This window comes from Tribolium castaneum, chromosome 7 (assembly GCF_031307605.1).
Source record: "Tribolium castaneum strain GA2 chromosome 7, icTriCast1.1, whole genome shotgun sequence".
NCBI lineage: Eukaryota > Metazoa > Arthropoda > Insecta > Coleoptera > Tenebrionidae > Tribolium > Tribolium castaneum.
In genome coordinates, this window is record NC_087400.1 from 5,917,550 (window position 1) to 5,942,903 (window position 25,354).

The 25,354-nt window shown below is 32.3% G+C and overlaps 1 protein-coding gene across 5 annotated transcripts in view; it reads right to left on the bottom strand.

Moving 5' to 3' along the window:
- Positions 1 to 25,354, bottom strand: part of kuz (kuzbanian) — a 62,158-nt gene that overhangs the window by 24,188 nt on the left and 12,616 nt on the right. For 4 of the 5 annotated variants that reach the window (XR_010334927.1, XM_008199908.3, XM_064358043.1 and 1 more), the window contains exons 2-4: positions 22,580 to 22,627; positions 1,995 to 2,252; positions 1,455 to 1,649 (exon numbers count right to left, since the gene is read on the bottom strand). Coding sequence is in view for 4 of the 5 variants with exons in the window: in XM_008199908.3 (XP_008198130.1) it covers positions 1,455 to 1,649; positions 1,995 to 2,252; positions 22,580 to 22,627 (501 nt within the window). In the remaining variant the exon portion in view is untranslated. The remainder of the gene's footprint in view (positions 1 to 1,454; positions 1,650 to 1,994; positions 2,253 to 22,579; positions 22,628 to 25,354) is intronic. The other variant, XM_008199910.3, reaches the window with a different exon arrangement.

The following is a 25,354-nucleotide window of genomic DNA, read 5'->3' on the forward strand; positions in this document are numbered from 1 at the left end:
CCTTTTTCAGAAAAATCATCAGAATTATCAAATGGAACACACTGTATTTTTTGTCATTTTTTGCATAACAAATTTAGAAAAATTAACAGATTTTTCAAAAAAATTATTTTATTACAAGAAAATTTGTTATCCTAGTATCTGATAAGTCAAATGGTAATTTATTTTTTGATATGTACTAATGTGACTAATTAAATTAGTAACTTAACTATTACTTGATACATAAATGAATTTTACTTATCAACAAGTAATAATAAAACAAATAAAAAAGAAAAAAAAACTTAAATACTTAAGAAATATTTCAAATTTGCTATAAAAACCGCATATCATAAAAAAGCTTCTAAAAATGCAATCGATACGTGTAAAAAAATACAGGTGTTCCATTTGAAAAAAAAATTAGTTATTCAACTTTTTGAGTTTTGGCTCACCCTGTACATTATCTGCGTGTTTCGAGTAACAGTCGACTAGTGCTAAAACTACAGGGTATTCAGAGTTTTTCTCCTTTTCTTTGCAGTTTTCTTTGCAACTTTGCAGTGACTTTTTAAAAATTGGTCATTTTTATAACGAAAAGTTGAATAATTTCGAAATGAAAAGAAATAGACACATAATAGTTTATATAAAGTTACATTATTTTTTTTGCGTAGATTCCACTTATGCAAAAATATATAAGGTGTTCCATTTAAAAAAATTTAACTTTGGTTCACCACCCAGTATACAACACCCTGTGTACAATAAAAATATTTTTAGTTTGTGGTACCCCTGGGGTACCCTTTATAAATAGTAGTTTATTATACTTTTCTTTACGTGTATAATACAACGTTTTCTCTTATAGGTACATTGAGAAATTTTTGTTTTTCACAGATAGAATAAAAAAATCACCAAATAGAATAAAAAACATCAAATGGCCACTTTATTCTATTAGTAAGAAAAAAAATTACGAAATCAAATAATGTACCATAGAAACTACTATCTACTACTATCTCTATAAGTAAAAATTATTTTTTTTAATTCTTTAATTAATTAATTTAAAAAAAAATTAAAAAATGTTAATGCATAATTTTCTTTAAGAAAAGGTTTGATAAATTTTTCGTAAAAAGAAACTCTATTTGACGTCTATTAATGGTAAATGAGTGGTAACGTCATTCGAATTAGTTTTATTTCTGAATTAAATTTTCAATTAGCTTTGTTAAAACTACGACAATTTTACAATCCGATAATTTACACAGAGGCTGGTTTATTGAAGCGTCATTTTCACTTTGTTCGCCTGTACTTCAGACGCAACACAAAACAAAAATTCCCGTCAAAAAATTCCAACATTTATCAGTGATAAAAACTTTTCCCCGAGTATAAATTAGATCCGTAGTCTCCGAACCTGTCGTTTTCAGTCTCGCCCGATCGATCCCGCGTCCCAAATCATATTATTTGTGACAAACAAAATCCGAGTAAGCAAAACTTACCCTCTCTAACATGTTCGTATGGATCCTCTACGTGATCCTCGTGGTAAATGACCGAATGGAATGTTCTGTTTGGATGTGTGGTATGGGGAAAATAATGACGAGCCTTCTCAACGTAAAAAGAGCCTTTAGGTGATACGATCTTCCCTTCAAAGACTCCATCAATTAACGAGCCAAAGACCGAACTCTCGGGCTCACCTGCACAAGCAAAACTTAAATTATTGTTTCCATCTCGAAAATAAATAATGAGTTTTATTCCCAAACCGAATTAATAAATTGTCCAATTCGGGAAACACATTAATCAATTGTAGATAAAGGAAAAACCGGACCAGAAGCTGCTATCAATCATCCGACAAACTCTGTGTCTGTTGCAAAAAAGTTTCAAGTGGCACCAAATCCGGCCATTAACGAGTCTGATTAATTAAAACGCGACACATCAAAGGCCGTATTGCACAATTTACATTAGCCAACAATAATTGCGGTAATTTCCTATCGACCTGGATACCCGCATACAAACGAGATAACCTGGGGATGAGCACCCACCTAAAAGGTGGCCTTTGTAGACGTGCGACGTATCGACGTCTATCCGGCCTTCGGGACCGTGAACCTCCATCGAATCGCTGAACACATCAAGGTCTCTTTTCAGTCTTAGATGGAAATCACGGTTGTGAGCTCGGAACGACACGTGGACGAGATTATCGCGACTGACAGAACGACGAGCACGGTTGTGGGCTCGATGCACTTCGGAGGTGTCGTACGATAGAGGCTCGTAGTGGCGGATGAACTCGTTGAGGCGGTTTTCTGAAACAGAATAGTTATTTAATAAACTAGTTTGCTAGTTTGAAGTTTAAAGCACGAACAAGCGATAGCGAGTGACAAAATTAGAACTTAATGAGGAGACCTTATAAAATATATATTTAAATTTTTCAACACTTTCCATTCACTTTTCCACAAAAACATAGTTACCATTGAAATGTATGATGTTAGTCGTTATTGTTTTTTTATTTGTATGAGTATAACTGGTTGTTTATATCAAAATATCATCAAAACGTCAAAATCCCAAAAACATTTACTTAATAAAAAAGAGTATTACCAACGTCTATTATAATACATTATTTTTTAAATAAAATAATTCATTAATATCGAAATTAATAAACGGTCAACAAAAACATGTATTAAGGCAAAAGGGGACGACAGAGTTAAACTAAGTGTTCGACAAAGACAAGTATAATGAATATTATTTTTCTATTTTTTTGTTTTTGATCAAATCTTGTAAAATAAGTAAGTACTTGATTCAAAAATGCGCGGTACGCCTGTTTTTCATATTGTGTGACTGTACATCTGCTGGTATTCATGTACAGAATTATCGTATTAATTCTTTGAACTGAATTAGTGATGCATCAAGCATCAGTGATGTTTTTTTCTTTTTGAAGTAATGGGTAATTATTACTTTTGTTAGTAATTTTTATGTATTCCTTTTTCACTTCTCAAAAACGGAAAATGGATAAATTATCAAAAGGATACGTAAATATCTACTTTTTACTTTGGAAGACAATAGGTTAGAATTTAATTTGATTATTTTCGGTAAAAAAGCAATTTGTAATGAAGATTTCTAATAATGGAGATTGAGAAAGCTGAGCAGAGAGCAAGTAATGTTACATAAAGTGTTAAATAAAGTTGAATTCGTATTTTAGTGCAATTAAATTCTCTGAATACATAAAATTCTCTCGGAAGATGTTGGAACTATAAGCGAAGCCCAAGTACAGTCACCCAAAATGAAAATGACGCGTCCATAACGTGTAACCTATAGTTTTGAGTGAAGTTCGATATTTCGTTAATCATCCTTTGAAATAATTGAGGATTTTTTTGAAAATGGTTGGTTGGAACAAATGCCAAAAAAATAAATATGTTGTTTGAAAATTTAATTAATTATCAGTTTGTCGTCTAACTAACAGGTAGGCGTGTTTTTTATGGACGCGTCATTTTCATATTGTGTGACTGTACCCCTGCTTCCCATTCCAAGAAAAAACTACTCGTATAATAATCCAGAATACAGAGTTTGCTATTAAATGCTTTTTTTTTCTGTATGCAGGTACTCGTACGTGAATTTTTTTGCACAAAATATCATTTAAGCATCGTTTGTTTTGGAACGACAGTTTGGTTAATTAAAGTATTTATATTTTTACTTTTATTAATATACTTTCAATTTTTCAATTCATTATGTAAAAAGACATACAAAACAAATATTTTACTAAATAACTTCTAGGCATTAGAGTTAATTTTTTATCTAATAATACAAAATCTAAAGTAGGTACTAAGGACTTTTTTTTTGTAATATTTATTAATACGTAAAACACAGGCAAATGCTTCTCTGTCCAAATAACGAGACCACAATTTTTTTGTTGATTACTTGAAAGTGAATTTCTATATCACTGAAAATATCTTGCCGATGGCTAATAAGTACACAACTGCATCCAAGCCCAACCCCAAGATGATTGAGACAGAACAAAAAAATTTACAAAATTCGCTTTTTGATAACTTTCCCGTAATAGAATTTTGAAAACCAAAAATATATTTATGATCAGCAAGAATTGGAGATTCGTCGCACTATCTTGCTTTTTCAAAATATTTTTTATTTTAAAAAATTTCAAATTTTTTTTCAAAAATAAGTCAAAAAACAAAAAAGTGTTACCTTGGCGCAAATTTAATTACGCTTCTATGACCAAAACTTTTTTCGTTTTCGGAAAAAAGTAAATGGATGAAAAGATAATAGAAAAATAAAATCCGCCCCATCTGACGGCTTACGAACACACTGAAACCTTTTGAAGCGCCAAATAGCCATAAAAGCTCAATTATTCGCCCATATGTTCTCAGTTTTGAGTTTCTCGTAGAATAAACACGTGAACGTTTAATTTAATTTCAACATCTCTATTCAAAGCAAACAATCTCTCATTACGCAATGAAAATTAGTCCAACCTGTATCATATCCCAGCTTTGATCGGGGAATTTCAGTGTTATTGGACCCTCATTTCGTTTAAAATTCCGACATTGACAAGCGGTCAGGGCGAAAAACCTTTCAGAGTCCATTGTCGAGTAAAATTTTAATTAATATTTATTTTAAGAGGAACGCGCCACTGAGGCAACACAATTACTAAAAACCTTCAAGAAAAGTGTTTACGGTAATGGACGTCCTTATTTCTTTTTAATGTAATCTACAAAATGAAAACCGACGACTTACCTACATTTGTAAACTCTTTACACTCGCTTTCACGAACAATTATCGTTCTCACTTAATTTGTTTTTATTTTCATGGCAGATGTGAACAGGCAATTTCCTTCAGCGAACGACAATAATTGCCATGCTTCCAATTAAGCAGGCTTAGTAATCGATTTTAAGTAGGCCTCGGAGATACATTCACGTTTCTTCCGGAAGAAAATTGACGAAAATGTTGAGGGCGTAATTGCTGTTTTTCCAGAACAGCGTAAACAGAAACGATGTGAACATTTCGAATTTTTCTCAAACTGCTTTGCTAGAGTTTTTTATAAAGCGTGTAAAGTGGGTGGATGTAGTAACGGATCATTATTTGTGATAGACTGAACTTAAATTCGGTCAAATTAATTAACTAACCAAACCCAAAACACGAAATTATTACTTTTTTTAAATAATCAAACGTGAATTTGAAAAAAAAATTCATGGAACACCCTGTATAGCAAACAAGAAAAATACAGGCATTATTAAATTCTCAATAGCCAGACATAAACATAATTAAGAGATAAACTATAGCGCAAATTACTGCTAGTTTTTTTCTCATCTTCATTATAAAAATTTTAGTCTGGTAAGAGTGCAAAGCTCAACATTTCTGTATTTTTTTCCAAGTAATTAGTAAATTGGTCAGACGATATGTCACTCAAATGCTGAACTGTTTTTTTGGGTTTTTTCGTCTCCTAACTTATAGTGCTCCGTAGTCTTGTAGTTTCAGTAATATTAAGTCGAAATCGACAAAATGACATCGTCTTACTTCAGACATTCAAATAGATTCATGATAGATTGATAGAATTGAAATGGGCACTATTCTGTCTGGTATAGATACCAGATGATTCCGTTGATGTCGAAATAAAATGCAACTTCATCTAAATCCAACGTCTGAATTTTGTAAATCAAATGGTAGGTATTTTAGTTTTAAGCAGTCTAATCTAAAAGGAATTTTATTTCTCTTAATTCGCTGCAAATCCCTAAACATCACAAAGGACTAAACAATGAAGGATCCCCTTATCCTTGAACAAAACCGAGATGCGTTGATTACTACCATTATTAAAATTCTTTGTTTTCTTTAATTTTAATAGGAAATTTTTAATTAAACTTCCCGTTTTATTCATCCGAGTCCAGCGAAAAAGCTCAGTTCTTTACGGATAAACTCAATCAGGGCATTCGGCTCAATTAGCTCGAAATTCAGTTTATGGCGGTAATAAAATTAGTGTTGAATGTTGTCGATTCTTCCTTTGAAGATAGCACCCGTGAACACATGAATGAACGTACACAAAGAACGGTCATCGTTCAAACCGTCCTGAAAAGATCGCCCTTTGACCCTTTATGCTTGCATTGATTTCGTGAAAAATATGCTGATTTTGTACTTTTTACCACATCTTTCGCTGGTTATTTCCAACGCATCCACTTGTACTTTCCACCCGATACGATTTCTCTCATATTCTATTAATTCAGCGACACGAAACATCTGTCATATCGTCCATTTACATTCATTAGCATCACTGCAGACGGTTTGTCTCGCTTGTCTGTTTCCAACGTCCTAATTTGTCGAGATATATTTCATAAAACGGCTACAAAGTGGCCATTTTCAAATCGACACCCAGATGTAATTACTCATCACAGTGAAATTAGTCCACCATTTATCACTGTTTTTATTCATACAGGGTGTCCCAGCGATGTGAAAAAGTCCCTTATTGACCTCTAAATGTTAGAAAATTAATCTTCTTCTAACCCCCTGACTCACTTAAAATTATGTTATTTGGAACAACCTATAATTTTTTGCATTTTTTGATGTAGCTTTTAACACAGATATTTTTAAGATAAATTGTTATTGGTCGATTTTGCTTTGTTTTCGAAATAACTTGATTTGTTTGATCAAAACACGACTGTTTAAATCATTACCTAAGAACAAAGAATATCAGAAAAGTAGAACTTTCACAACTCTAAGGAAAAAAATTCAAACTTCAAAAATGTTTTATTTTTATTAGCTTAGTGCAATCAGAAAGTAAAAAAATAAAGAGGTTTGTTGCAACTTAAATAACTTCAAAATTTTAAACGAAACACCCAATTTTTTATTTTTGCATCTACAAAACCCTTAAATTGTCTCTCTAAAAACATTAACAGTTAAATGTATTTTGCTAATTACTCAAAAGACATTTAACATTAAACATTAAAGTATTAACTATTGTTTCAGTAGTCGAAAAGTGAAATTTTCAGCAATAATAACTTTAATGTTACCTTTACACCATTATTTGTCATTTATTAGCAGTAAAATAACTAAAATTTTAATTATTTTCGAATTTCTAAATTCCCGTATAAACTCCATCAAATGGTCTGTGGTGGAGTTGCTATGGTTATATGGTTTACTATGGTAAGAATAATGGTCATGAATGGTGTGCATTGTTGTTAAAATAAAGTTAAAGTAAAATATCTTTCTAGTTATTAACTTTAGGCATTTAAAACTTTATGTTTTTAGATAGGCAATTTAATAATCTTTGAGAAACAAAAACAAAAAATAGGGTGTTCCATTTAACTTTTTCAAGTTATTCAACTTTTAACAAACTTCTCAATTTTTCAATTTTTCAATGTTTCTAATTATAATACTCTAAACAATTGAAACAGATTTAAGTTTGAACTTTTCCCTTTAAAGTGGTGAAAGTCCTACTTTTCTACGATTCTCCGTTTTTGTGTAATTTTTTAAATGAAACGTGTTCATGTCAAAAAAAAATATTTCAAAAACTAAGCAGAATCGACCAATACAAGTTGAGATTAAAATCATCAGTATTAAAAGCTACACCCAAAAATAAAATAAAATTTAGGGGTTCTATTTGAAAAAACATAACTTTAGTGTTTTTTTAATATTGCAACACCCTGTATACATATCGCAGCAGAAACGCAGCTATAATCTAAAAATAAGAAAAAGTCAATATTTTTAGTAATAAACAAGTTATGGAGCTTTTTCGGATCGTTGGGACAGTCTGTATATTCTTTTCATTTGAATGTTGTTTTTTCATAAAAAATTAAACTACTGAATTTTTCAAAATTATGAAGATCTTACAAAAATAGAAAAATAGTCGATATGAAATATTCATTTATTCTGTTTAATCGTTTTTTTAATTTCGGCACCGTACACAGAATTGAAAAAATCATTTCGCACGTCAGGTATGTAAACAACAAAATTAATTAATACCAACAAGTGAATAGAAAAGTTTTGATATTCAATTAATCCATTTCGGAACCTAGGCGTAAACATGTGTTCGTGTTTGTTAATTTAATTGAATCTTTATTTAAAAGTTTCTGAATAAGTTGGAGTTCTAGAGCTTGAATGCATCTGATGCCCACTTTTCCCGAGTATAATAATGACTAAAAAGGCTCACAGTTTGTTGCAAATTAATTTTCAATTCGCTCAATTATCTGAATAAGAACCTCAAAGTATTTTCCTGTAATACGTTGTATGAAGTGCCTCGTGCCTACTCTTGAACAAAGTTCAAGTTTTTTTTATAATTTTTTATAATTGGAACACCTGTATATACACCGCAATATTTTTGAAACATGCAACAGAAACGCAGCTATAATAAAAAAAGAAAAAGTCTATATCTTTAATAATAAACAAGTTATGGAGCTTTTTCAGATAGTTGGGACTAGGAAAGACTAGGAACGTAGTTAAAGTCTGTCCCGAAATGCGCGCTTTTTCAAGGACGTTCGCGTCACAAGCGCCCTCTAGATTTAGGGTGCCGCAACCGAACCCTAATCCAACTTATCTGCAATCGAGTCGATTTCCCGCAATGAAAATGCATTAGATTTCCGTTTTAGATTTATCGTCCACAATACGGCTTGCAAGCATAACTCCGCCAAAACGTAATTTATTTAGAGTTGAAACGTGTAAACCCTCCCCGGTTTATGATTGATGAGAGCGTTCCTCCGGATCCGCCTTTTTACCAAGTAAAAATTTCAATTAACCATCGAAACCTGTTGCTACAGCTGACCACATTATTAAAAGTTTTAAATCCTCGTCCGCGAGTGATAAATTTTTCAATGGCTGCTTTATCCGGACTAATTTGTCAGTGGAAGCTTCCGGGAAATTAATCACTAAGTCATCCGAGTGTAGAGTTCGGTTGCTTGACCAATACATCAGGATACGGTTTCCCGAAGGAGCGCTTGAAATATTTACGAGCCGGACGAGGTGCTCCCTTATTTATCCCGGTTTTGCATCGCTTCCTGCAACGTTGCAACAATCATCCGGCGAAAGCCAACTCATTAATTATAAAACTGGACCAGCAAGGGCGGCAGAATTGGGGGCGGCGTGTTTTTCTTGACTCCATCTTTTACTGTGTCAGTAGTTCACAGTTTACATTTGTAACCCATGTCACAATATATCACACGAAGACTTTGTTTGATTTTGTATAACGCAAACATCGATAAGGAACCGTTCTGCATGCAAGTTATACAGAAATAATGTGTTTACATTGTAGAAAAATGACTTCTGATGTATAGTCACGATTATTCAAAATTCTAGTGAAAGAAGTGTTTTTGATGTTTGGAAAATTGGAAGTAATTTGCGAATTTATGTAAATAAAATTTTCCTTTACGCTTTAGGGAGTACGCAATAAAGTTAAATCGGATGTAAAGGTTTAACAAGTCCATGTCGATCGAGTAAATGGAAATATTTCTTGTTTATAAATAATTTCGTGCAGCTTGTTTTACTTGCCAGAGAGGAAATAATTGAATCTTTACTCAATTTGACGAATCTGGCAGAAATTTGTTGCCAACTCTCGAATATTATTTCCTCGTTTATGTCAAAAGGACTAAATGACTAAAAAAACTTGCTAAAAAACTGAACATTTCATTTTAACGTCTGGCACAATTTAATTATTTAATAAACAATAAAATACACTTTAACTTATAAGCACAAACTTAGGAAATTTTCCAAACAATAACGAATGATAAAAACATCTAACAAAAATTATGTAGATGTCGCGTCATAAAGACAATATTACACTATCACTATTACTTTAACATTCGATAGTTAAATGCGGAATAAGACTTAAAAAAACAATTTTTCAAAAAAAAAGAAGTAAACGAACTGAAATTTGTGAAAACAACTTTGAGCAGTTCCTTTAAAAATTTTGACGTAGAGAAAAAAGTTTCATTACACTATTTTTTATTTTTTTATTGTCAGTTATATCGAAGTGCAGTGATTGATAAAAGTTTACGATAAATTTTTTGCGATAGTTTATGTTTTACTATTGAGAATTTAATGCCCTATCTGTCTGTTTATTGTGTTTGCTATGTGTTAATTGTTATACAAACACAATAATTGTTTCAAATTCATTTCTCTGAAAACTTAGACGGTAAAGGAACAACTGCGCTCTCTGGCGACATTAACGAAACTATCAAGAACGGAACGTTTTATTTGTATGTTGTTTCCTAACCTTTAGATATCCGTAGTTAAGACACTATAAAACTATTTTTTTGAGACTGGCTACATTATTTAACTTATTAAGCATCGCTTGTTTTCGAATGATAAGAAATAATACGAGTATTTTTTGCAACAATTTAATATCAATTAATTATTGAATTAACATTTTATAAAAATTCTGGGTAAACTTGACAGAGAAAAAAATTTAAATTAAGAATGTAATGCAAGCAACTATTATAATTTTGCTTAAAAGAAACAATTTTCACAGCGAGGGGCCAGAGAGGCAGCCCCCCCTCCAAACTACAATTTTAGTTTTTATTTATAAAAGTCTAATGAACAAAAGTTTTTTAAAATAATAACCCAAGAAGTCTTTTTAATGCACATTTATAAATAAATTAATAAATAAAGTGTAATTGTGTACTTAAAAATAAAATATTGAAGAAAGATTATCTAAAAGTAATACAAGAAAGATGTTTTTTATGCAGCAGTTTTTTTTTAATTTTAAAAAGAATATGTTGTTTTTGCCAATGAGATTCAATTATTTCAAAAACTTAACAAAATCGGCTAGAAAAAACATTATGATTAAAAAGTATGTATAGAGTGTGTTAAAGTAACGCATAAAATTTATAATTTAGTTGTGGGTCATTTTTCAAAAAAATTCTTGAAGACGTCAATTTTATTTTTGAACAATGCTATATTCTGACAGTATAGAAAAATTTGGGCCGTCACTGGCCGTGTAAATAATAACGCCCTTCTATATTTTTTAAATAGCAACCCACAATTTTGGTTACTGTTTTTGATATATTCTTTTATCTTTCTGGTAAGTACAAAAAATATCTAATAATATATTAAAAAATTCGTAAAAAAAAAGTTAAAGTTAGAAATGCAAAAAATTTATTGATAATTACAAATAAAAAGGTTTATCTTTTTGTTTTTGTTATTGCTTATTTTGAAAAATTACACTTAAAAAATATATAAGTTAGCAGAATAAGTAAATATGCAAAATTTCAACTCATTAGCATAACGGGAACCCTTTCAAATTTGGTTCCAAAAATATGAAACAGACAGACAGACAACAAAGCAAGTTAAATAAAAAAAAATAAAAACATTTAATTAAGGTGTGTTTATAATGGTTTGGAGACAACTTTTAACATTGTGAGTTCATGCAGTTTATTTTTCAAATGTTACATCTTGGTTACATACTTGCATAAACATAAATATTACAGAATATAAATATAGCATCGAATGTAAGTAACGATTTATTACATCAGCAGCTGTTGCATCGCTTTTTAACCATAGTAATCAACTCGTCTAAGTGTCATTCAAACTTAAAACCATACTATTAAAAAGATTAATGAGCCGCAACTGCCCCACCTTCCCCTAACTTCCACCAAAAAAAAAAAAACAAGTTAATTATTTTTTAAGACAAATAATACAATCAATAGAAAGCTTTGCATTAATTTCACCGTGGATTAGCTAAACCGAATCGTCTCATTTCAAGCGTGAGCATCGCGAATTGCACCTCCTGTAGAAAAAACCCAGACAATTTTAGTACCCTAGACACTATTAACAAGTTCCATTTGCCTCAGTTTGGTGGCGCTGTCGGGTTAGCGACCTTGTGTGAGTGACCGCCATATCATTTCCGCACCAGCTGTTGCTGTCTCTTCAGCGACATCTGCCATCGAATTTTCGGATTGATCCGCCGAACCGGATAATTACGGAAAGGTCAAAAAATGACGCTTCCGGTTTCCGGATCCGGACTGATTTCAATAGACGTAACCCGACTCACGTCCACTGCGTTGACACGGAATTTCAAGGATCGATCAACGTCTACTATTATATCGGACGTAATAGAATAGAGGGTTTCAGTTTTCAACAAACTGTCAAATCGATACGAATTGATGAAAATGTCCTCAACTAGAGGCCCAGGCCAGACCTGACCTGTCAGGGCCGAAACGGTCTAGCGGTTCAGCGTGACGGATTCACTTTTTTACGCTGGAAATAATGTTGTAAGACACTCTTTTTCCTCATTTTACAACACTCCAACCTTGATCGATGGGATTAAAATCGGTGGGGCTTGAACACAAAATAAAATTTAAAAGAATTTCAAGACGCGTTGGAAACGTTTGCGTGTTTTACCCTCTCTATCAAAGTGTAATAAAAAATACACATAGATTTCCTGTCACGCTTCCTAATTTACATAACCAATATGGCGAAATTTCGTACCTTGCAAGACATCATCATAAAAATCAACTCGCTTCCAATTACTCTAATTGTTTACAATCATATCGCAATTATTGTGAGTCACTCTCAAGTCAAGGATAACAACAAGAAAAAACATAATTGTCCAAAATGATTCATAAATGGGAAAATAAACCAAGAAACAAGTCAACAATATCAAATAAGCGTTCATTCATTAGTCATTACACGTCTAATAAACACATTTTACACCAAAATAATTAACTGGATGTTACATTTCATTGAACAATTCCGATAGCAAAATTACTCGGAGGTACTCACATAAAATTTTATTATTGCAATAACGGAGCAACATAAAAGTGAAATTTCTAGTGATTTTATTTTACTAAGGAAATAAAAGACATTGACGACTGTGATTTCCCTAATTTGTTACTCCAAGTTTTCACTTTGTAAGTTTTTCAATCAAAGCCCTAGGAATCTTCAAAAAATTATTAGAAGACGAACAAACTCGTGTTGCAACTGTAATGCCATTTGATCATTTATTTCAGAACATTATTTTTTATCGAGTGTCAGTGACCGGTTATCAGAACCACGTGTGTTAATTAACAGGTAACAGAGCTCACCAAACAAGACATTGTTTCTCATTGTTTGTACTTTTTCAATAAAAATTTCGCGAAATTATTTAACATTTGGAAAAGAAAACGTCAAACAATCAAACAGTCAAACTTTAACCATATCATATCGGCTGTGGGTATAAGGGTGTCATTCTTTTTGATAGTGACTGTACCCGCCTATGGGTACAAAAATAAAAGTACGTATTTTTGATACAACCTGTACGCTATTCCATTTTAACGGATGGGACAGTTTGCACACATTTTTAGATTTTGGTTTCAATTTTTATTTTTATTTATTTATTTTTTTTTAATTTTTAATTTTATGAACAGTATCAACTGAAGTGAGTCTTTCTGTATAGGAACTTAGTATCAACCAAACTGTTTGCAACCTGCGATTAGAGCTACATTTGTAAATTTTGAAATAGGAGCAAGAAAAAGGAATATAAAATGATGACGGACGGGACACAAAAAAGAACTCAGGTTTTTATCGTTGAATAATCGTTATAAAGTTCTGTTAATTTAAAAGGCACTAATTTTATCAATTATTTTTGAAAAAAAAGTAGAGCATGACGGACGGGACAAAAAAATCGAGTGTATGAAAATAACTCACATTTAATTATTTAATTTTTGGAAACCCATGATAAATAGTCAAGAATTGCTATTTTTCAGCAACAGATATCAGGTGTTCTATCAATAGGCGGAATAAATATAATTCTAAACTACCTATTTTACTCAATAATTATTGTAAATTTTGTAATTTTTTGAAGGGGTAAACAAACTAGAGACGACAATGCAATTTTTCAAAATTTGCAATCGAGTTCGTATCGGAATATGTATTCTTGTTGGCATTTTACAGGCACAGACATCGTAAAATTATGTGAAACACCCTGTATTTTATGTTATCGCCTTCTCTGTAATATAAATTTTAGACCTCAATGAATTACTTTAATTTAAATGTTATCCTACATTTTAAATCCACAATAAAAAAACTTTTGTTGCAAAATTTTAGTTGTTTCAAAACTATAAAAACGCCAACGTCGCATTTTACGAAATATTTCTTAAATAAAATTGATAAAATTGTAAAACAGTTATTACTGATTAGATCTCTCATTGAAACTATAAATTAAATAAGCTATCATTTTTTTGAAATGCTTGAATAAAGTATAACAGCTAATTTTTTAGAAAAAATGCGACGTTGGCGTTTTTGTAGTTTTGAAACAGCTTATACATTACCATAAACCGAATCGTGTATTTTGAAAGAAACTTTACATAATATATACTAAAATTATTTTGAAAATTTCGGTGTCATGTTACATAATTACTGGAAAAAGTAATGAAATAAAAATTAATTTTCAAACCAAATTGTCGACAATGAAATACCTTTAATAATGTCATTGCGACAAAGATTTGCAAATCGCAATAACAATAAAAAGTTGGCAAATCCGCGCAATCCTGTGCAGATTCCAATGGTCCTGATAACATTGTATTGTTTATCTTCCATTCCGTTCCCTGACCCAGAATTCCCGAAATACCGTATTTTCTTGCATTGCAATCAATTTTTGCTTTCGCTAAATCCCGAATCAATACTTGCAACGAGCATTTAAAAGTGAAGAGAAAAAAAATAGGCCGACCGTTCGGTTCTTATCGATTTGCTTGTTGCTCGACTTAAATTAAGAACGTTCAAAAGGTCATTAGTTCACACATTTTCATAAACGATCCAGACGCGAATTAAGTTCAACACTCCAGAGAGGGGTTAGTGTACCCCTAAACTAACCCCAAACGGCGGAAGCCACTCACTATAATTGCGCAAGTTGGCTCGTTTTGGTTTCGCTTTCCAAGATTACGCCTTCGTTTAATTTATATTGTACTTTAAGTTGTTTTCGTGCGACGATGATGTCTGATTAGATTTCAACGCTGCGAAAAGTGGGAAAAATTCCGGTTTTAGGAAGAATTTCCCAATGAAACTGGCCGAGGTTTCAACAATTTATATTTATTGATGTAATACGCGATTGCAACAATTATTTAAACAGCTCGGTTACGATAAATCAAACTCAGAAAGCGTTTCAAATATTCAGCGCCACAAATCACTGACACTATTAAATTGAATTATATAAAATGTGCTCCAAATTGCCACGGATGATCAAATCTAAAACTTCGGCCCCCATTTCTCACCGCGACTATCTGCCAAAATATTTTATGTTTACAACCTTTATTATCACCGATATCATTAGACCCAATATAATTTGTTTATGGATTATGCACATTACTGCATATGAACCACAATGAAATAATATTCAATCAAACTGTAATCGGGTCTCGTCACTCAAATTGCATTCAGATTAATACAACAATACTGCAGAGATTGAATTGGAATCTAATGAGTATCTGTGGCAAAATGTACTAACGACTGTAATAACAACCTAATTTGGCATTATAGGGTTTTATTGCAGCATTTTCAAAAATTCACAATTTGTAACAATGCAATTATTTATTCAACAATTTAATATTATCTCAATAATCAAGTTTTGTTGTTGATAAACAATAATTGTGATAATTAAAATTTAATTGCAAATATACAGGGTGATTCTTTTGTGGCCTACATTAGAAACTTTTTGACTTCTAATAAAACTAGAGCTTTCAAATTTTGCATACGATCCAAATCAACTATTCCGAGTTCAACAAAGTTATTTTCAAAACGGCGGAGCTTCTGGTACTACGAGAAATTGGCACTAATTTTGAAATTTTTTAATGCATTTTTGAATTTACCTTCTCAAACTGAGTACAATTTACGCAACTTGTTACTACTTATCTGTCAAAGTTTTTTGCATTCGATAACCGAAGCCTTCTAGAATTTGTCAACTGTCAAAATTCATGGCTAGTGTGATTTTTTCAAAATGGTTATCAAAAAACGGCTATAACTCAATTTTTTCAAATGGATCGACCCTATTTTTTTAACGGCAATCGAAAAAACAATAATATTTATGGTGATTTTTATCAACACGTCCTATACCTATCTCTTACAGTTTTTGAAAAAAATCACAAAAAACGGATTTTACATCGTAATTTTCATAGTTAATCAAGTAGACTTTGCAAAATGGTCGTCAATTGTAAACTTCAATATTTTATTTAGTTTTTAGCTGGTTCATTATCGAATAAGCAATAAAACAATAATATTTAATTAAAGTTTATTATAAATTAGTGAATTATGTAAAGTAACTCAGTGAGTCTGCCATCGAATTTTCACTTGTTGAATGAAAATGTTGAACAAATAGGACATTTCTTTTAATTAATAGCACAATTTGATCGTATTTTTCAAATGTTTACTTGATTAAAAATGAAAACAATGAGCTAGAATTCTGTTTCTTGCGATTATTTCAAGAACTGTAAGAGATAGATATAGAAGATGTTAATAAAAGTCTGCATACAAATTGATGTTCTTTTGATTGCCATTGAAAAATCAGGGTCATTCTACTTGAAAAACTGTTTTATAATTATATTTTAATCATCATTTTAAAAAAATCATAGTAGCCTTGCAACTTGACAGTTGACAATCCTAAAGATTTCAGAAGACCCTTCGAGCTTTTGGTTATCAAATGCAAAAAAAATTAGTCACTTATTTTAAAGAGTTCAAGGGCTGTGATATTTTAAATGAACTCCTACAAATAAAGATTTTAACAAAAAAATTTGACATACTTCAAAACCCATGACAGATAAGTGCTAACAATTAGGATACATTTTACTTAGTTCCAAACGACAAATTCAAAAATGCAATAAAAATAGGTGGTTATTATTTAAAATTTCAAAGTTGGTGCCAATTTCTCGTAGTTCCGAAACTTCAATTATTTTGAAAATAATTTAGTTGAACTCAGAATGGTCGATTGGATCGTATACAAGATTTTAAAGCTCTGCCTATATTAGAAGTTTAATTGTTCTGCGTTTTTTAACAATGTTTTTACTTTTTCAAAATTTGAAAAGAAATAAAACAAAAAAAAGGTAAGTCAAACTTGAAATTAATTATTTCTGTTAACGGAGAGGTAAGTGCACTGTTTCGCCCCCAGAGAATCAAACTTGAGATTTGATGATGTATCTACGAAGTCTTAACTTAATAAAAACTAAATCAATACAAATTAAATCTCAGAGCAAACATTTGCCGGTCTAGACGGTTAAGGCATATGTTAATTCCACCTTCAAACATTCAAACGATATAAATTTTAATATCTCGCATAAATTTTCCCCTTTTCAACTTTGTTTACCCTATTATAAAAACCCGGACTTTTTCTCTCGTTTCCAAAGCGAAACACAAACTTTTAATTACAAGAACCGTCGTAAAATTCAAAGCGAAATTTGACACATTTGTTTGTGCGTCGTCATCACAGACATTTATGAAATCTCCAGTGTGTTAAAAAGACACCTGAGAGGTTCGGCGACATTTATTCTCCCAAATGGCAAAATAAATTTATATTATTTGACGTTATAATTTTCGGACTTTCTTCGTACCTACTTTTTTCAACTTTGGTAATAAATTTCGACACGCCTTGTTTATTCCGACATTAATCGATCCGAGTAGACAAAAGGCGAACCTGCTGATAGTGGAAAAGCGATGATTGGTGCTTTAATTACATTAGTTAGGCCTTGATCGAGTGAATAGTCTAATTAAGTTAATTACTGTAATAACTAAATACTCAGACACGGAAAATAAAATCGTGGGTTTTGATTTATTATTAGAAATTTCTGATCAATCGCTGAGGACGCCCCTGGTCATAATTTTCCATCCAGAGTCTTCGAGTATAAAAAGGTTTCCGTAAAAAAATTACAACAGACAAAAAAGCCCACTTTATTAACCACCACGAGCCATTTTGTTCTAAATCTCCGACATAATTCCCTCGAAGCCGTTGAAAAATTCCATCCAATGAAAATTAACGCTGAAGCTTAGTCCTCTTCAGGTCGAATAATTTACCAAATTACTTGCGAACAGTCACAGCACATTAGCTTTAAATACGTCTCAATTACTTTAACAAGCGCATCGATGTTAACATGCTTTAGTTGTAATTAGGCACAAAATATAATTTTTGTTGCCAACGATGTACAGGGTGATCCACGGATGCGTAATCGGACTGTAACTTTTTTGTAACTTGAAATATTGCTACGCTGTTTTAATTATGCGATAGAACGACTTAAAGTCCACAAACTACAAATATTTTTATTATACACAGGGTGTTGTATACAGGCTGGCGGACTATTGTTATATTTTTTTAAATGAAACACCCTATATATTTTTGCATAAGTAGATTCTCCGCAAAAAAATAATGTAACTTTATATAAACTATTATGAGTCTATCTCGTTTCGTTTCGGAATTATTCAACTTTTCGTTATAAAAAGACCAATTTTTGAAAAATCACTGCAATGTCGCGTATTAATATTTTCCAATAAATTTGCAACAAAAAACTTATAATACCCTGTAGTTTTAGCAATAATCGACTTTTACTTGAAACACGCAAATAATGTACAGGGTGTCCCAAACACCATGTATTTTTTACAGGTATCGATGGCATTTTTTATAAGCTTTCTAACAATATGTGATTTGTATAGCAAATTAAAAATATTTCATAAAGTGAACAAAAATTCTTAAAAAAACAAAAAAAACAAGAGATAGACCTATAATAAGGTTACATTATTTTTTGTGTGCAATACAACACCCTGTGCATAATAAAAATATTTTTAGTTTGTGTATTTTTTTTTTCTGTCGTATAATCAAAACGGTATGGCAATATTTTAAGTAGCAAAAAGTTATAGACCTTGCACACCCGTGGGTCACCCTGTATATTCCCCGGTGTGCTTTTGTTTGTCGTTTTGTATCCAAGCCGGAGACGTCTCCAAGGGGGTGTTTGTTCGCATAACTACATCTTCTCCGTATATTTCACGTCAATTCCTTTTTATCTCGCCCATTTCATTTCATATGTTCCGCTTCATTTGCCACCTCTGTCGCTGAATCTCCGTATGCGTGATGCTGGAAATTCTTTTATTTCGTGTAAATAAATATTTTATTCATGATGAAGCACGTGCTGGTGCGATGAAGATGACTCGAAAGGCCTTGACCCTATTCGTGCGATTACCTCCGAAGCTCTATTTACAAGGAGAAGGAAAAAGCAATATAATCCACCCTCATTGGTTTATGTTTTTCGAGGGTTGAGTATTAAACGAGTTCGATTTACACAAGAAAGAATCTCGCATATTTTATTCTTAAAGGGAAACGATGAATGTTTACGTTCGAGTAACTCGAGAAACCTAAGTAAATTTACTTTGTCTTCCAATTTTACAGATTAAATCCGCATTTTTTCGAATATTAAACTCAAATTCCGGCAGTGCGTTGCTCAAACATCGGAGAAGGGCGCTACGTTGAGCTTTTATTGAGATTCGAAAAAAAATACGCACATCATTTAGTTAATATTTAGTAACCAAATCCCCTTTTATTATCATTCAGTTCTGGTGGAAAAATGCGTCCACGTCAAAAACTAGATATTATCTCTGGATGAATATGCACGAGACAGACCCTCCATTGTTACCACAGTCGGTAACTAAATTGCGGTTATTTGACATGCGGGAAGTCAGTTTCGATATTCCGTTCCCCTCAAATAACATTTCAATCAATATCGGATCATCCACAGCTAGAAAAAGCAATTAATTCCTCCAAACACAATCGGCCCGCTTGTACCCCACTATAAAACAATTCATTGAGCACAAGAATATTTCTTTCGTTGCCTCGTAAACTTGTGTACAATTCACGTTATCATCGGACGCTGTTTTTCACCCTCGAGGGACCGGAAGTTTGGACGTTTTCATATCAGTTTTACTTTTTCGTTTCCGGTTGTTTCTTGCATCGAGATTTTGCATTTGGACGAAATAACGCCACTATTATCCGCATTGAAAAGTGGCGTAATTGCGATCCGTTTTTTTGCTATAAACAATCAAGTCTAGTTGAGCTGCGATTGAAAAGGGTAACAATCGGGTCTTGATGAGTTTTTCAATCGCTTGATTGTAAATATTGCTTTTTGAAACACAAATCCAGGATGCTATCGTCTTTTTACAGTTCAACAATTTCAAAAACACGTAAAACTCGCCACAATTTGTTTAATTAAAGTGCATGAAAAACCGAGAGAATTGAATTCGCATTCGACACGAAAAACGAACGGTTCACGCAAATAATACCTCTCAAAATTACATACAATGTATACATCGTTAAATAAAGACCTCATGCATCACGACGTCGCGGCTTTCGCTTTCAAAACGTCGCATGTTTCTCCAATTTAGTTAAAATATTACCACTGCTGACGGCCACATTTTAAAGCACTGCAGATAAGGGAGAAAACCAAAATAAATCTGGGGGAGGGCCGATTCTGACACACATAAGACGTCAAATAACTTTGAGATTCCTGAAGATTTTTTTACGCATACGAAATCTTCTCGAAATTGATTACATACAGCGTGGTCCATAACTCATCCCCCAGCGAAAACAGCAATAGAAATGACAAAAAAATAAGAGATACAGAGGTTTCAAAATGGTATTAAGTTTTTAAAAACTAATAAAAATATCTTACTTATTAGGCCTGATAAAGGTAATGGTAATGTATTATAAATAAATATGATTATGTTAATAAAAAAACTGATCTAATCTCTGACACAAACAGTTATATAACGGTTAATCTCCTCTTACCAATTTGCACAACAAAAATAGATCAATAATCAGGTTTATAAAAATTTAATTTGCTACAATGGCCTTATTCCCAAAATTTTATAAACTTGTTAAATAAAATTCACAAAGTTAATTATCCTCTCAAATTATGAATTATCAAAGTTTTTGACTAACATTAAGTGTTATAATAATAAAAACTTCCGAATTAATTACGAAAATTAAAGCTAGTGATCTTAAAAATTATAATCACAATAATTATACTTTCGTATCATTTGATGTTATTTCGCTATTTACTAATATCCCGATCGATTTGGCTGTTGACATTGTTAACAGAAGATTCAATGATTTAAATACTAATATTGTTACAGATTTCTTTTTATACACTTTAATAGTATATTATTATACGAGTTTTATTTATAAGACGTCATATTCTGGCACAAATGGTTTTGGAGCACGACCAAGGAGTGTGATATACAAGTGTAATATACTATTTTTCTACTTTCTATTTTTGTTGTTTGTTTTATGTGTAGTTCAACCTATCAAAATCTGGTCAAACTATTTCCTCTTAATTTTCTTAGTTATTCGCACTTTATCAATAAACACCTGACGCTGTTTTCAGATCTTACACTAGATTACAATGATTACTGATATATTTATAATTTATATATATTTATATTTATTTATAATTTATTTTATTTATTCTTGTTAGATTTTATATTTCATTCGACGATTTTTCGATATTTATATTTTTAAACTCTTTTATTGTTATATTTTTCGCTGCATATTATTGTTTGTAGACTTATTTAATCTGAAAACAATGGAAATTAGACCCTTGAAACGTCATTAAAAAATATCTCAAAATTGACTCTTTTTATTTAAAACCTTTTTCATATATAACTATGGACTAAGAAATCAACAAGTTTTTCGTAAAGTAACTTTAACTACAGAATTGCCTAAACTATAAGCACCTTTCCAGTGAGAAGCGAGTTCTGGACCACTCTGTATAGCAAAAATAAAAAATCACAAATGTTGGACAGTAAAAAACACAAGTATGTATAATAAAGCTCACTTTCTGGAGTATAGTAGCAACGTTTTCTTTGAACACCAGTAAATTTTTATTACCCCCGAACCGAGGCTAATCATTCAAGCTAACTTATTGTGTGATTTACTGCACTCAGGTTGAAATCTTTCAGACGAAACGGTCAGTATCGTAAATATTTTCGGCTCAGCCTTGTCAGAACATCGTATTGTGAAAGTATTGCCTATCTTAAACTTTATTTTCTGTTGTAAAACATTATGGTGTACAAAGAAAACGTTGCTAAAATAATACATCTCAGAAACTAGAGAGTGAATTGAACACCCGAATTTAAATTAAAAAAAATTGTATCGAGCGATAATAATTGTTTACTCCACAATCAGTAACTTGTTGGAGGTAATGAAGTCCCATGTAGTCATTTACTCTGACACGCCGCCATCAACGTTCGATATCAGAGCCACCGCAATGCCCGTTATGAAGATATATAGGATTTTCATCGAGCGCACCGGAAGCCATTTAGAACCGCCGCTTTCAGAAAAGTGTGCCTCTTGTTTTCAACATCCAAATCGTATTTCGATATAGAAAATTCCCTTTTTGCGTTCGGATCAGACGAACAACCGACTCGAGTAACTCCTTATCGAACGAAAAGAACACCGAAAGAGACTCAACAGAATACAAAAAGCGATTTGTCGTGCTTTAGTCGAGCGATAATTAGAAAAGATCGGGTGTGCTAACCCGGCGCATCCACCATTTTTCAAACGACAACAATATCGCGCTTCATTAAAACATTCGCTTTTATCAACACCAATATCACATTGACGAAGCAATAAAATTTGATACACATCTGTAGGGTTAAATTTATGCCAAAAATAAAATAACGAAGCTAAATAAATTAGGAAATTTACCTTTTGGAAATGTCAGCGGTTTACTGATGGGTCTGAAGGGCAAATTATCTGAAACAAAACAAACAAAATAAATCCCTGCAGACAAAATAAAGCCTTATAATAGTGTTTCTCTATTTTTAGTAGCAGACGGTATTAAAATTCGCCGACGAACCGAAAATACTAAAAAACGAGAAACGGGAAGCGAGGTGCATCGTTGCCCGCGTAATCTGAGCTCGCATGAGAGATATTTCAGTCAGCGAACAAAAATAAGCAATTTTTCGAAATATTCGAGTGGGGCATTACACTCCTGTCTGATCATTTTAAGCGAATTAGTTCTTTCATTCAAATGCGATTTTGTTCATTTTTTGATGCGAAAGCTCTCGCAAACGTCACGTTTCCGGAATCTAGATCATCCTCTTTCGTGTCGTTTCAACTTTACCTTCCTAGTCGATATTTAACGTGACAAATAACAAAAGCTCCGTACTTCCTTGAAGTAGTCTACTCAAGACATAAAACATTACGTACAGCTATAATAAACTCCCTCCGGGATCTTGAAAGTTACGTCCGTTCTCGTTGAGGTTTGTAGTGAATTTCGCAGATTGTAAATACGAAAAATTGCGCGAAATGGTGGATGCGCCGGGTTGAAAACTGTGTTTGTTTTCCCCATTGTTCATATTACGAATGGGGCTCAAAGCTTGTGTTTTCCCTTGATATTTAATCTCACATTGTTCAAATTTTTCTTACAATTTAACCAAATGTAAATTAAATTCGCATCGTTGGCAGCATTCCGACTTATCTTCCCTTTCAAGGAAGTCATTTTCAATTTGAAGCCACGCTCGACCGTATCACGTTACGTTCTGTCATGTTCCGTTTCATTATTGGATGCAAATCTGCGTACGTGGCTTTGTGATAATCAAACGCCAAAGTGCAGGAATCACAGCTGTGGAAAGCTTGCTCGAGTTTTCGAGTAATCGATCTTTTGCATCAGACTTGAGATATTTCCGGGCAGAAAACTCCACTAATTAATACCCGCCTTTTGCGGGTTCGGTTTTTATCTCTCGCCACAGCAGATAACAGAAGTTTGCTTATTTGTAATCATTAAGAAAAAAACTCTTTTGATCGTACAATAATAATTATTTATTTAACGACTTTTAGTGTAAATCAAACCACTGATTTACACGAAAACGAGTTGAATATTACATTTTTTCCTCGAATTAAACTCAATAAGGGTTAAAATTGTGTTAAATCTGTTAAAAAAATCTGACGTTTCGTGATTTCTTTCACCGAAAACAATGCTATAACGTACCTAAAAAACTGCACCTTTAAAAAAAATAACGCCTGCCTTATTAGCACCAACAGCTCGACTTATTAGAATGTGCTTTATAACCGTTTTCTTTAAAAAACAAAAAAATTAGTTTTCCCAGCTTTTTACGAGTGCCCTTTTTTTTAACAAATTTTTCCAGCTTTATAATTAAGTATTCATCGTAATTCCTTTCAGTAAAAGCCAAACCAGCCACTAAAAGCCGGCTTTTTTTTCTTGCCTGATGCAACATTTGCTGCATTTACCCTTTTATATCCTCCCCCACTCGAAACGCTCCTATTCAAAACGTGCTTTACTCATTAAACACTGTGGAACTGGCAATAATAATTAATAGACTCAAATTTCAGCCGTGTGCAAGAACACAGGATGCACTCAATTTATTACCCTTTGATGCGTTTAAATTGAGTGTCTCGCATGTTATTTTAAACCGCCAATTATTTTTTTTTAATTGTTTTGAAGCTTGAGCCACCCCTGGAGGTAATTGAGTGTTGCTAGTGCGGCTTTGGAATAATCTAGCAAACTTTACTAGTCTTCTAACGCCGGCTAAAGAAGTTCATAACATGCCTGTTGGAGGTAAACGACGTGCTAGAAAACTTAAGCCGTTTTATTCGAACGTTTCTTGAATATCATCATGTCGAGTAAATTCCTCCCACAGGTTGGAAACTTTGAGTCGCTTTGAATCAATAAAACGATTCCGGATAACACTTAAAACAATTACAACGCAAAACCAGACAAAAATCGAGAATTCTTCATCAGAAATGGGATTCCTCCGACATGATATTAAAACACGATTAAAATTCCTCGAAAACTTCGGAAATACCAACCGGATTATCGATTTTTAACTCAGCTGTGTTGAGGTGAACCGTAATAAAGTGAGATAATGGCGGATTCGGGATTTAAACAAAGTCTTACTTCAATGTAATTTGTGTAAAATAAGAGATAATAACGGAGAAATGTGAGAACTCTGATTGTTTTACGTTGTAATATTATGTCTAGAGGAGATAGAGTTACGCATCAGCTTTGCGGGATTACAAGAAAACGAAATTAAAATGATGTAATATTAAGAGGAAGAGTTCTTATTGTGCTTTGTAATTTGCTAATTAAAATTAATATCGGCGTTTAGCCTAATTTACATTGAATTAATAAATTAATTTAATCTAGACTGATGAAAGCACCGGCAGGAAAGGTTCGGCACGCCCATAGGTCTTCCTAATTAATTTAAAAATTGCAGTAATTAGCATATTAATTAAACTCGCTACTACAGTCACTGCTGGACGTTCACACATACCAGGTGGGACAACCTTATCGCGCACCCAAGAAAATCTAGTGAAATGAAAATCCTGAAATTTTACATACCAGTCTGTACAGTCACGATCAAAAAGAATGACACCTCTAATGTGTACGTTTGACTAGCTGGACAATTTCTAAACTAACCTGTTTGTTGAAATTTATGACCCATAAAATTTTAGTCGCAC